Genomic DNA, 14689 nt, shown 5'->3' with positions numbered 1-14689 from the left:
GGATGGCTTAGGAGGGGTATTATATCAAGAATACCCTGAGGGATTGAGGCCAGTAGCTTTCATCAGTCGAAGTTTGTCACCTTCTGAAAGAAACTACCCTGTGCACAAACTTGAATTTCTAGCTTTAAAATAGGCTGTAGTAGATAAGTTGCATGATAATCTGTATGGAGCACGATTTGAGGTTCGCACGGATAACAATCCATCAACATATATTTTGACATCAGCCAAATTGGATGCTACTGGTCACCGGTGGTTAGCAGCATTGTTCACATACAACTTCAGCCTAAAGTACCGCCCAGGAAGCAAGAACATAGATGCTGATGCATTCTCTAGACGACCACATAGTATCTCAGCTCCTGAAGATGAGTGGGAAGAGGTATCTGCCCCTGGGGTTCGAGCTTTGTGTCATGTTTCTACAATGTATGGGAAGCTGACTAACATGCCACCTGCTCGCTTTATAGATCTTGTGGGAGTGTCAGCCCATGCTATTCCTCAAGCATACTGCAATGTTGCTTCTTTGGATACTTCCCATCTTCCCCATTTGACTCGTTCTGAACTTCAGGCTGCACAACAGAATGATGCCTTTATTGGAGAGATCTGGTTGGCAGTTGATAAGGGGAATCCAGCTGCCGTGAATAGAAGCAGACACCCTAATATTCCACTCCTAATGAGGGAATGGGATCGACTTACTCTGGACGATGGCCTTTTGTATAGTATCACTAAACAGCCCAGGCAATACACAAAGAAACAACTGGTTTTACCTAAAAGATTTCACAAAACTGTACTACAGCCCTTACATGATGACCATGGACACCTCGGGTTTGATAAAAACCTATGGACTTGTATGAGACCGATTCTACTGGCCACGAATGAAAGCTGATGTTGAGCAGTATTGTAAGACCTGCGCCTGGTGTATACAATGGAAGACTCTACCCACCAGAGCTGCTCCACTGTTTCATCTTCAGAGTGAAGGCCCTATGGATTTGGTCTGCATGGATTTTCTTACAATTGAACCCGATAGTCGGAATACTTGTAGGCTACGTCTACACTGGCCCCTTTTCCGGAAGGGGCATGTTAATTTCAGAGATCGCAATAGGGAAATCCGCAGGGGATTTAAATATCCCCCGCGGCATTTAAATAAAAATGTCCGCCGCTTTTTTCCAGCTTTTAGAAAAGCCGGAAAAGAGCGTCTACACTGGCCCCGATCCTCCGGAAAAAGCGCCCTTTTCCGGAGGATCTTATTCCTACTTCAAAATATCCCCCGCGGATTTCCCTATTGCGATCTCTGAAATTAACATGCCCCTTCCGGAAAAGGGGCCAATGTAGACGAGCCCGTAATGTGCTTGTCATCACTGATCATTTCACAAGGTATGCCCAAGCCTTCCCCACTAAGGATCAAACAGCTGCTACTGTTGCTAAAACCCTATGGGAAAAGTACTTTGTGCATTATGGGTTGCCCAAGCGAATGCACTCAGATCAAGGACGGGACTTTGAGAGCCGCTTAATTCAGGAACTTCTGACTATGCTGGGCATAAAGAAATCTAGGACAACCCCGTATCCTCAAGGGGACCCTCAGCCTGAACGTTTTAATAGGACCCTGCTTAATATGTTGGGAACTTTGACTACCAAACAGAAATCTAAATGGAGCCAGCATGTTAGCCACCTGGTGTATGCTTACAACTGTACCCAAAATGAGGCCACTGGGTATTCTCCATATTTCCTGATGTTCGGTCGTGAAGCCCGACTACCAGTGGACCTCTGCTTTGGGGTCTCCGCAGATGGGTCGTCTCACCAGTCTTACCTTCAGTATGTGGCTAATTTAAATAAGGATTTGTGTGCTGCTTATCAACTTGCTCAGGCTGCATCTAATAAAATGAACTGGAGCAACAAGGAACATTATGATCAGAAAGTGCGATACCGTGATCTGCAACCTGGTGATCGTGTCCTTATCCGGAACCTGGGTCTCCCTGGGAAACACAAACTTGCAGACCGATGGAATTCACTGCCCTATATTGTGGAGTCTAAAATGCCTGGACTACCGGTATACCAACTAAAGCCTGAGAAGAATGATGGTCCATTAAAGACTTTACATAGAAACCATTTACTTCCTCTGGAGCAACAGATCAGAATGGATGCTTCATCAGATACTGAGTGTACCACACTACCCAGATCATCTAATCAGAGGAAAACCCTGACATCTGCGGGTTCCTCACCTAACACTGTAGGTGCCTCTAATTCTGTGCCAGACCCGACTACCAGGATAGATATAATGGGTCCCCCATCAGAAGCTGATTCAGAGGAGGTTTACCCTGACTATATGTCTATGTATCTTGAACCCTTAGGTATGTCTCCTGGGTCTGCAGTAATGTCACCTGAGTCAAGTCAACCCAACAGTGCAACTAGCACACGATCCTTAAATCCTGATGCTCTTCCATTCTTTCCTGGGGAAGATACTGCTGGAGAGGGCGTAGATATGTCCCATAATCCTCTGGGGTCTTCCAGTGAGGGGGACGAGGTTACTACAGATGTTGATCCTTCTGTAATGGGTACTTCTGCAGTGGATGCCGAATCTGAAGGGGTTGTATTGACACCTCCTGTAGAGGAGGAAGAAGGGGTAGTACCGACCTTAAGGCGGTCCCAGAGAGAAGTCAGGCCTCCTCAGAGGTTGACCTATGATATGGTTGGAGTCAGCAGTGAGGTGTCCATTCCCACAGTACACCGTGGAGTGGTTGTGTTAAAGGATGTTAAAGCACCTGAGACATCCAATCCAGATGATGTATCCTCTAAGCATGAACTCAGGTGTTCAACATGGTGGTGCTCACCTCATGCTGTATGCCTAAATTGTACCTATTCTAATGGGCCTATACTTTACCCTCCATTGGCTATTAATACAACCAACAGTAGGCAATAGTATTGTATTGTAATTGTATTTCTTCTTGATACTGGTTCCTTAATGGGGACATTAAGGATTTTTCTGGTGGGGGGAGAATGTAGTCCCCTTACTAAAGGGGGTGGATAGGGCTTTCCCCAACTAAACACCATCACCACTGGGGTGCTCAGGATCTCTTTGGGGTTAAAACATCAGGCGCCCAGGCACACCTGTGAGTGTGACCTAGTCCCCAGTAACCCGGGGAGGAAAAAGGGGGTTACACTATAGATTACATTCATGCTTGAGCTTACGTTTAACTAGCTTTTATTTTTAACCAAACTGGAAGTTAGCATCTAATTTCAGAAACTTACCTTTATAAGCCACCTCCCAATGACCTCCTAAGGAATGATTTTGGTTAGTTATGACATACTGATATCCAACCCAGAACCTACAGTTAAAGAAAGACATACATTTTTAAAAACTGCAGAAAGCAAGGGGGGGGGGGGGGGAAATACGACTGTAAAAATGAGAACAAGTAATACAGAACCCTCACTATTAAAGCTTCCTATTTTTCACTTTTAAATTGACTTAAAATATTTTGATGCTCTGCATTGTTATATTCCAAGTCCATATTTTTGGAATATATTCAACCACAGTAGCTTCTTTTTAAAAAGGGATTGTTGCTATTACACAGATATCACTATTAATTATTTTATCGATGTGATATGTTGTGATTTGTAAAAAAAAAAAAAAAAAAAAAAAAAGACACAAATATTGAGCTTTAAACACAGCTACCCCTGAGACTTTTAAGTATTGAATTCATTTTGTTGCTACGATAGCACTGAACTGTTTTGAAGCCACATTATACAGAAGTAGGGATGTAAGCAACTAGTCAATTATCCAATAAGCAAAAGCTTATCAGATAGTCAACTAGTCCCTCGACTAGTCGCTTCGCTTCCCCCCCCCCCGCCCACTGCCTCTATCAGAGGCAGCAAGGGGGGGAAGCAGGAGCTGCTGCTGGGGGGAACCCGCTTAAAAGCCAGTTCCCCCCAGCACCGTCTCAGCGGTGCGCTTCTGCCTACTGGCTCTTAATACATTTAAAAAGCTAAAGCGCAGCAGGGGGGACCTGGCGTGAGCCAGGACAGCTAATTCCTGTCTCATGCTGGCTCTCTCCCCCCCCCACCCCCCCACCCCCCACCGCCGCTGCGCTTTAGCTTTTTAAATGTATTAAGAGCCAACAGGCTCTTAATACACTTAAAAGGCAGAGCAGCGGGGTTAGCTCCCAAGCTGGGAGCTAACACTGCTACAGATCCTCCACTTATTGACTCGTCGATGGAAAAAATCCATTGACTAGTCATAAGAACATAAGAACAGCCGTACTGGGTCAGACCAAAGGTCCGTCTGCTGACAGTGGCCAGCACCAGGTGCCCCAGAGGGGGTGGACCGAAGACAATGATCAAGCAATTTGTCTCCTGCCATCCCTCTCCAGCCTCTGACAAACAAAGGCCAAGGACACCATTTTATCACCTGGCTAATAGCCTTTTATGGACCTAACCTCCATGAAATTATCTAGCTTCTCTTTAAACTCTATTATAGTCCTAGCCTTCACAGCCTCCTCTGGCAAGGAGTTCCACAGGTTGACTACACGCTGTGTGAAGAAGAACTTTCTTTTATTAGTTTTAAACCTGCTACCCATTAATTTCATTTGGTGTCCTCTAGTTCTTCTATTTAGGGAACTAATACATAACTTTTATCGGCCCTCTCCACACCACTCATGATTTGAGTCTCTTGCTATGTTTTTTAATTTGGGGCATACATTTAAGTTGGGCCTCTATTATGGTGTCTTTAAAAAGTTTCCATGCAGCTTTCAGGGATTTGGCTCTAGTCACTGTGCCTTTTAATTTCTGTTTAACTAACCTCCTCATTTTTGTATAATTCCCCTTTTTGAAATTAAATGCCAGGGTGCTGGACTGCTGAGGTGTTCTTCCCACCACAGGAATGTTGAATGTTATTATATTATGGTCACTATTCCCAAGTGGTCCTGTAACGGTTATTTCCTGGACCTGATCCTGCGCTCCACTCAGGACTAAATCGAGAATTGACTCTCCCCTTGTGGGTTCCTGCACCAGCTGCTCCGAGAAGCAGTCCTCATTTAAGCCACTGAGAAATTTTATCTCCGCTTCTCTTCCTGAGGTGACATGTATCCAGTCAATATGGGGGTAATTAAAACCCCCCATTATTATAGAGTTCTTTATTTTGGTAGCCTCTCTAATCTCCCTCAGCATTTCAATGTCAGTATCGCTGTCCTGGTCAGGTGGTCGGTAATATATCCCTACTGCTAATTTCTTATTATTGGAGCATGGAATTTCTATCCATAGCGATTCTATTGAACATGTTGATTCACTTAATATTTTTATTTCATTTGATTCTAGTCGATTAGTTGATTAAACTAAATTTAACATCCCTATACAGAAATACTGCAAACACAACTTATTGCAGTGCATGTTCTTAAAATATCTATCAAATGCATTTCCTGTCTGATGCTGAATTAGAACTAGAAATAACAATAGCAACAAAAGATTAATAGTACTGGTGAGAGGACAGCCAGCAGATAACGGATTAAAGATCCTGGATAAAATAATAGCAATTCTATTTTGGGGTAGAGTTGTTTTCTTAGCTTTTCTACTTGAGAGAAAATCCTCTTCCTCTCAAACTAAACTAGAGCAAATATCCAGAGACATGTCTCAGAAAGGAATGTAAGGCCCAATCTCAAGCTAGCATCTCTGCCACCATTTATAGCAGATAAACTTGATCAGTTTAAAAGTTTAAAGAAACGATAGAACTCTTCCAGTACTCCAGTGAAAAACTTCAGCATAAAGCATGCCACACTAAAATACTTCATTCTTGCTACAGTTCTGTTTTCTTTTCATAGATGCAAAGACACTGAGACTGAAAAGTTATTTGATTGCAAGCAATCATATGAAGTTTGCAGTTTAATCACTGATTCTGGCTAAAATATAAAACTAATGGCAATTGGCAGTAGCTTAGCAGTCAGAATGCTCTAGCAGTTACTTAATTGAAAAAATTTTATCATTCAATTTTAAGCAAACCAAACTGGCTTGCACAACATTAGCAGTTAATTCATGTAGAAATAATTTTGACTTGATATGGAATGGTTATTTTTCCTTCCGACTCACCTACGTTGATCCTTCCTTCCAAAGGCTTTTTCTTCTATGTCCCACTCCTGTGACAGGATGAACCCGAGCTCCTGATCTGTGGTAAAAGTGGGTAGTGATCCATTCACTCTCTGACATGTCTGCACAGCGTCCCAGTAGTTCTCCCCATTTAAATACACCCTGTAGCAACTGGCTGTGCCTTCATAGTGATGCCATCCTGTTGGGCACTTTCCTAGGAAACATGGAAAATAGAAGGGAAAACCATCCCCCAAAATTAGGATCTTGACTTTAGACAACACTTACCCACTAGTTAAAGAAATGAGTATTACAATCTAATCTGAAATAAGCAGCAAGAAGTGTAATAAAAATAGAGGGAAAGAAAGGGGTAGCAGGAGGAAGAGAATGTGACCATGTAGTTACAACACAAGTTAGCAATATGCACAACTTGATGCTTCCAAAAGGTGTTTCCTTCTTTTGTTTAAAAAAGGAAAACAGTATCCATGTTCCCCTATTGTCATTAAACACAACCATTAATAACCAATTACATTTCATGTAGACTTCACAGCAGAAGGAGGTCTTTAAGTAGGATATAAAGATGAGGAAATTACTCACCTGGTGCAGTAACGACAGTTCGAGATGTGTGTCCCCGTGAGTGCTCCGCTGTTGGGTCGTCCTGGCACCGCAGATCGGAGTTTTCAATAGCAGTAGTAGGCCGGACCGCACATGCGGGGTGGGCACCTTGTGCCGTTCGCACCCTTCTACTCACGCACGTGTTCCGGCTCCTGCCAGTTCCACATGTCCACCCGAGTACCTGAAAGACACAGTTAAAGACCAAAGACTCCAAAGCGGGGAGGAGGGCAGGTAGTGGAGCTCTCACAGGGACATACAGCTTGAAGAACTGTTGTTACTGCACCAGGTGAGTAACATCCTTCTCTTCTTTGAGTGATGTCCCCGTGGGTGCTCCACTGTTGGTGACTTTGTAGCAGTGCCCGAGAACACAAGGAAGGCAGGTCTCGGAGTCATGGTTTAATAACTGTTGAGAGTACTGCTGAGGCTACTGCACGGTATTGTTGGGTAAGTGCTGGGAGACTGCATAATGCCTCATAAAAGTATAATTGGCAGACCATGTGGCCGCACGGCAGATGTCTCAGAGGGGAACCCCTCGGAGAAAAGCTGTGGATGTCACTACAGCCCTCGTGGAATGAGCTCTAGGTGTTCCCGGAAGTGGTTTATTTCCAATGGCATAACACTTCATAATGCACTAAACTATGAGTCTGGAGATGCGTTGAGATAAAAGTGGTTCACCTTGTATCGGTCCACTAGGGAAACTAGCGGGTGTTCTGACTTGCAGAAAGGTCGAGTACTGTCTACGTAAAAGGCGAGTGCTCTACTCACGTCAAGGGAATGAAGAGCAGCCTCCCGTTGGGATGCATGCGGCTTAGGATAGAAGGATGGGAGGACGATTGGTTCGTTGATGTTGAAGTCGGAACATACTCTGGAGATGAAGGAAGGGTGAGGGTACAGTACAACATTGTCCTTATTAAAGGTCATATGTGGTGGTACCGCCACAAGGGCCGCAAGCTCGCCGACTCTATGGACGGAAGTAATAGCGAGTAGAAAAACCACCTTGATCGTCATTATTGAGAGTGGGGAGGTAGCTAATGGTTCAAAAAGAGGATGGGTAAGGGTGTCCAGCACCATTTCTAGGTTCCACACTGGAGGTGGTGTTCTGTGCAGCGGGTGAAGGTTGCAGAGCCCTTTGATCAATCTTTTGGTTGTGGGGTGTGCAAACACTGAGAAACCATCTATCGCTTGACAGAAAGTGGCGACCGCTGCTGAATGGACTTTTAGCAAAGCAAGGGCTAATCCCGAGTGCAGTAAGAGGAGGATATACTCTAGAATTTTGTGTAAGGGCACTATGTATGGATTGAGGCATTTATTAGCGCACCAGGAGACGAAACTGTCATTTCTGAAGGTAAGGAGAACGTGTGGTATACTTCCTGCTATGCATGACCACCTCTTTTACTTGGCTTGAACAGAACATTTCAGATTCGTGGAACCAACGAGGGGCCAGGCCGTCAGGCGCAGAACCTGTGGCTGAGGATGAAGCAGGGACCTGTTTTGGGGTAGCAGGTTGTGGTGTTTGGGGAGGGGATAGGGTGGTTGAGGAAACATCTGAAAGAGATAAGGAAACCATGTTTGTCGTGCCCAGAAAGGGGCTATGAGAATTACTGTTGCCCTGTCCCTGTTGATCTTTTCTAGGACCCTGGGTATGAGCAGAGTTGGAGGAAGGCATATAGAAGGGGGCCCTTCCACTTGAGGAGAAAGGCATCCCCTAGGGATCCTGGTTCGATCCCAGCCCTGGAACAATAGCGTCGGCACTTCGCATTCTCGTGGGAGGCGAAGAGCTCTATTAATGGAGAGCCCTATTGATGGAAGATAGGTTGAAGCACCTGGGTGATGGTGCACCCATTTGCAATCTGGCACAAAATGTCTGCTTAGAGAGTCTGCAGTCACATTGTTGATCCCAGGTAAGTAGGAAGCTACTAGGGTGATTCTGTTGCAGATGCACCATATCCAAAGACGCTCTGCCTTGGCGCACAGGGAGCAGGAACGGGTGCCACCTTGGCAATTTATCGTCGCCATGTTGTTGGTAAGTATTCTGACGGTGGTACCTTGGATGTGCGTGATGAAGTGTTTGCATGAGTTGAAGACAGCTCTAAGCTCCAAGCAGTTTATATGGAAGTTCGCCTCTCGTGTTGTCCATCGCCCCATGCAGACATATTGCCCATGTGGGCGCCCCATCCAACGAGGGAGGCATCTGTGGTAATGTGGACGGATGGTTGGTCCCAGTGGAATGGGACTCTTGTGAGAAGATTGCGCAGCTCAGTCCACCACTTGAGGGAAGCTATGACCATGGTAGTAGGAGAGACTTGCCTGTGTATATGGTGCTTTGAATGGGTATAGACAGATGCCAGCCAGCGCTGGGGGCAGTGAATGTGCAGTTGTACATGGTTGACTACGTATGTTGTGGCCACCTTATGGCCCATGAGCTGGAAGCAGGTAAGCATCATTACTGTGGGACTCAGGGTAACTGCAATCCTGGATTGCTTGAAACCTTTGGGTGGGCCTCTGCCATGGTAGAGTCCAATCAGGCTCCTATAAATTCTAGGGCCTGTGTGGGTTGGAGAGTAGATTTTTGGTCGTTGATAAGCCCAAGTGACTCGAGCGTTTGTCTGGTTGTCAGTATCATGCAGTGCGTGTCCACAGCAGATGGCCCTTTTATCAGGTAGTCGTTGAGGTAAAGAAAGATTATAATCCTTGTCGACGTGACTACCGCAAATGTCTTTGAGAACACCCTGGGTGCAGAAGAGGCCGAAGGGCAGCACGCGATACTGGTAGTGTTCTGGTCCAACTATGAAGCAGAGGAACTGCCTGTGAGCCGGGTGGATAGTGATGTGGAAATAAGCATCCTGCAGGTCTAGGGCTGCAAACCAATCCCCTTTGTCTAGCACTGGGATTATCGATGCCAGGGTCACCATTTTGAATCACTGTTTCTGAAAGTATCGATTCAGTCTTTGAAGGTCTAGAATCGACCTCCAACCCCCCATTCTTTTCTGCATGAGAAAGTAGTGAGAGTAGAAGCCCTTCCCTCTGAACTCGTCCGGTACTCACTCTCTACTGCTCCGATAGAGAGGAGTCGATGGACCTCCTCTTTTAGTAGGCCTTCGTGAGAGGGGTCCCTGAAGAGTGACAGGGAGGAGGGCAGTAGTGTTGTGAACGGGATGGTGTAACCCGATGCTACGATCTTGAGAACCCAGCGATTGGATGTAATGGTGGCCCAATGATGATGACGAGCCTCAAACGGTAGTGAAAAGTGGGAACCCTGGGATCGTGCAGGTGTGTCGTGGGGAGGTTCTGTAAGCTCTCGACCAATAAGGGAAACCTGCTGCTTATTTGAATGCTGGTGACGTTACAGTTATGTTGAGGACGCCTTCTCTGGGGTCACTGTCTCATTTGGGATTGATCTAACCCCCGTTGCTGGTATCTCGAATATGAGAAGTCGCGGTGCCTCTGGTAGGGCGTGTACCGCCTACGGTGATATGGGGGCGTGCACATACCCAAGGTACGAAGGGTTGTTCTCAAGTCCTTACTTGAGAGAAGGATGTCGGTCTTCTCAGGAAATAGTTTTTGTTTATCACATGGAAGGTTCTCTACTTGATTTTGCAGCTCATGAAGGACCCCAGTGGATTGCAACCACGAAGCTCTCCACATAACTATGGAGGTTATGCCATGTTGGCAACATCGAGTGTGATCTGGAGGGCAGTTCTTGCAGAGGCATAACCCCTGTGAAAGATGGACTTGAGGATTGGTCTTTTCGAATTCGGTAGGTGCTCCATGAGGGTAGTGAGCCTAGTGTAGTTGTCCAAGTCACGGTTTGCCAAAAGGGCTGCGTACTTAGCAATGTGGAGCAGGAGGGTCAAGGAAGAATAAGCCTTCCTACCAAAGAGGTCCAATTCGCTTGCTTTCCTTGGCCGCAGCCACGTTCTTATACTGAGGTAGCTTGGACTTCTGTTGGGCGGCATCCACAACCAGGGAATTAGGTTGGGGGTGGGAAAACAACAAATCCATGCCCTTGGCAGGCACAAAGTACTTATCTGCATGCTTGTTAGTTGGCGGCACAGAGGCTGGGGTCTGCCAAATTTCATCGGCAGCCTCCATAATGGCCTCATCTATGGGGAGTGCAATTTTGACCCGTTGTGAGGGTTGCAGGTTTTTGAGGAGGCGGTGCTGCTTTTCTTGCACCTCCGTTAACTGGACCTCCTGACTAGTGGCCACTCATTTAAACAAATCCTGAAATTGTTTCAGGTCATCCGTGGGTGATGTGTAGCCTGGAATCTAGGGACAAAGAGGACTGTTGCTCTTCCTGTTCCGATAGTTGCCCCTCCTCAGGCTTGGATTGTTGAGGCGCAGGAGGGAGGTCCGAGGTGCTGATACGATATGGTGTCTATGTGAGGGCGTAGAGGAAACAGTGGACCTGTGTCTGGAAAAAGACCTGAGACAGCAAGGTGAATAGTGCCTAGGTTATGTGGGTTGTCGGTAATGGTAATGCGCCATCCAATGGAGCAGATGGGGCTCAGCGGATGGGGCAGTAGCCCCTAAACCCACCCGCTCACGGGTTCCACGGCCCTGCCCTGGGCCACTTCTTTCCACCACCCCCGGCGCTAGTCCCCACTTGGCAGTGGGTAGGACTCACCACTTGCCTCGCCCCTTCCTGGCTCGCTCTGCCTGACCTCCAGCGCCACGTCCTCCTTGCTGCTCTTGCCTCTGCCTCCTCCTCTCCCCTCCTGTCCCATACCCACTTTTAAATCACCAGCCGAAGGGACCGGGGACATCACAAACCCCTGGGAGCACCCCGGGAGCTCCCTCCGACGTCATCCCCGTGGCACGGCCGGTGACATCATCCCCATGCATCTCCGGCCGCTCATCCCCAGCCTCGCTCACCCCATATTCACTCCCCCCTCCACTCGGCCCTGACGGCCTCTCTGCCTCCCCGGCGCCCTCCAGACCCACCGCTTGGTCCCCGCGGCGGGGTCTGGGGCTTTTCCAAGTGCGGGGTGCCCCCGCCCCGTCACACACCTTCCCCCTCAAGTTTTCCATTATACTCGCCACTTCCCCTGTTTTGAGTTTGGGGATTCGCGAGAGGCAATCTGCATTCAGATAGGCCATGCCCGGGCAGTGTGTCACCGTGAATCGGTACAGCTGCAGGCGCAGGTACCATCGTAGGATTCTTGGGTTTGTGTCCTTCATATTATGGATCCATTGTAGAGGGGTGTGGTCATAGTAGTATCCATGTCTACAATGCCCAGAATGTAGGGGAGTTACCAGGAAGGCAAAAGCGCAACTGGAATTGTAGCTGGAAACGGACGTGAAGGGTAACAAGAAAGGTTTCTACAGGGATGTTAGCAATAAGAGGGTGTGGGGCCCTTATTGGATGAGGGAGGTAACCTAGGGTATGTCTACACTACAGAGTTAGTTCGAACTAACTTAGTTCGATTTAGTTAATTCAAACTAAGCTAATTCGAACTAACGCGTCTAGAACTAAAAACTAGTTTGAATTAGCGTTTTGCTAATTCGAACTAGCATGTCCACATTGAGTGGACCCTGAACAGGGCTTAAGGATGGCCGGAAGCAGTGCCGGCAGGGCATCAGAGGAGGACTTAGAGCGTGGAGCTGCTGTCTCAGGCTAGCCGAGGGCTGCGCTTAAAGGGACCCGACCCCCACCCCGGACAGACAGTTCTCAGAGGTGCCCCGCTTGCAAAGCAGTCCTGGCTTTGATTGCCTGGAGTACCCACACTGGGCACATCACAGCACTTGGCCATCAGCCCGGCTGCACTTGCCGCAGGCTGCCACCTGGGGAGAGGGGACAATTGAGGGGCTGCAGGAGAGCTTCCACCCCCAGAAGCCCGCAGAGCCAGCCCAGTCCTCCCCATCGGGGGCTCGTACCCCATTCCTCCCTCACCTCCTTCCACTTACCCTTCCCTAGCCCCCCTTCCTGATGTACAAAATAAAGATAACGTTTCTTCCAACATTGACTCTGTCTTTATTGAACAAAACTGGGGGAGACTGGGAAAAGGAGGTGGGAGAGGGGAAGAGAAAGGCTGGAAGAGGGGAGGGCAACTAACATGATCAGGGGTTGGGAACAGGTCCCAGATGAAGAGAGGCTACAGAGACTGGGACTGTTCAGCTTAGAAAAGAGGAGATGGAGCGGGGACAGGATAGAGCAGGGGTTAGGTGGAGAGGGTGCATACAGAAAAGTTCTTCATGAGTTCCCATAAAGAAGGACTAGAGGACACCAAAGGAAAGGAATGGGTAGCAAGCTTCAAACTAGTAAGAGTAAGTTGTTCTTCACAAAGCAAAGAGTCAACCTGTGGAACTCCTTCCTGCAGGAGGCTGTGAAGGCTAGAACTAGAACAGAGTTTAAAGAGAAGTGAGATAAAGTGATGGAGGTTGGGTCCATGGAGTGGTATTAGCCAGGGGGTAGGAGTGGTGTCCCTGCCCAAAGTTTGTGGAAGGCTGGAGAGGGATGGCACGAGACAAATGGCTTGGTCACTGTCTTCGGTCCATCCCCTCCAGGGTCCCTAGGGTTGGCCGCTGTCAGCAGACAGGCTACTGGGCTAGATGGACCTTTGGTCTGACCCAGGACGGCCATTGTAAGCTCAGGGCTCAGGGTCGGGGGTCTCAGTGGACCCCCTTGATTTTCATGCACACCTGCTCCTGGGTGGCCAGGCTGGCAGCTCTCCTGGCCTAGTGCCTAGGCACTTTCCTGTGCCTAGTGCGGAGATCGTGGACGAGGTCCACGATGTCTGCACTAGCCCAGGAAGGTGCCCACCTCTTGCGGTCCCGGGCAAGCTCCCAGGAGCCGCCAGCCTGGTCCCGGGAAGAGGGGGTGGGCTGGGGGACATCAGGTGGGTGGCTCTGTGCCGTGCCAGGTGCAGGGTCTGCTGGCTGGGTGCTGGCAGGCTTGCACCAGGCACGGGTACCGTAGCCAGCCCGTGGCCCTTTAAGGGGTCCGGGGCTGGGAGGGGGGCATAGAGTTTCCCTGGTGTTGGCCAGAGTGGCCACCAGGGAAACCTGGGGAGGACTAGCCTCCCACTAGTTCGAATTAAGGGGCTACACAGCCCTTAATTCGAACTAGTAAGTTCGAACTAGGCTTAATCCTCGTAAAATGAGGTTTTCCTAGTTCAAACTAAGCGCTCCGATAGTTCGATTTAAATTCGAACTAGCGGAGCGCTAGTGTAGCGCCTATGAATGTTAGTTCGAACTAACGTCCGTTAGTTCGAACTAACGTTGTAGTGTAGACATACCCCTAGTGACAGATGATATGTGAAAAGCTGAAGTACTCAATGCTTTCTTTGCCTCTGTCTTCACAGACAAAGTCAGCTCCCAGACTAGTGCACTAGGCAATGCAGTATGGGAAGGAGGTGGACAGCCCTTGGTGGGGAAAGAACAGGTTAGTAACTATTTAGAAAAGCTAAACATACACAAATCCATGGGCCCTAAATAGTTGCTACCATGCGCGTGAGCAGAAGGGCACGAACAGCACGAGGCGCTCACCGCACGTGCATGGTCCAGCTGACTACTGCTAGTGAAGACTCTGATCTGCGGCGCCAGGACAACCCGACACCAACAGTGGAGCACCCACGGGGACATCACTTGAAGAAGAACTTATGGATTAGCTCGGGGGGGGGGGCGAGGGGGAACAATTTACAGGTGAGTGGAAGTGTAAAAGAAAGCATGGAAACGTTTGGTCTGTGTTTTCCACAATGGACATTCAACGCTGGCACTGCTAGAGTGAATGAGCATTCAGTGGAGACACTTCGAGATAGCACAGAGTTAACAGGAGTAAAAGTCATCTTAGCTGTTGCATTTGATATGGACTGGAAGCAAGGCAACATTAATTCTACAACACTTGCCAGGGCACAAAATATCACTAATTATTCAACTCTTGCTGAAGCATTCATATGGGCTACGTCTAGACTGGCGTGATTTTCCGCAAATGCTTTTAACAGAAAAGTTTTTCCGTTAAAAGCATTTGCGGAAAAGAGCGTCTAGATTGGCACGGACGCTTTTCCACAAAAGC

The 14689-nt window shown here is 48.0% G+C and overlaps 1 protein-coding gene across 1 annotated transcript in view; it reads right to left on the bottom strand.

The window, feature by feature from the left end:
- LOC102461266 (integral membrane protein DGCR2/IDD-like) overlaps positions 1–14689 on the bottom strand; it is a 263215-nt gene that overhangs the window by 86214 nt on the left and 162312 nt on the right. Inside the window, exons 4-5 of the mRNA XM_089775103.1 lie at positions 6067–6277; positions 3241–3317 (exon numbers count right to left, since the gene is read on the bottom strand). Coding sequence (XP_089631229.1) covers positions 3241–3317; positions 6067–6277 — 288 coding nt within the window. The remainder of the gene's footprint in view (positions 1–3240; positions 3318–6066; positions 6278–14689) is intronic.

Source organism: Pelodiscus sinensis, chromosome W (assembly GCF_052426305.1).
Source record: "Pelodiscus sinensis isolate ZL-2025 chromosome W, ASM5242630v1, whole genome shotgun sequence".
NCBI classification, from domain to species: domain Eukaryota; kingdom Metazoa; phylum Chordata; order Testudines; family Trionychidae; genus Pelodiscus; species Pelodiscus sinensis.
The sequence above is the reverse complement of the archived record's forward strand: the minus strand, read 5'-3'. Positions and strand labels throughout refer to the sequence as shown.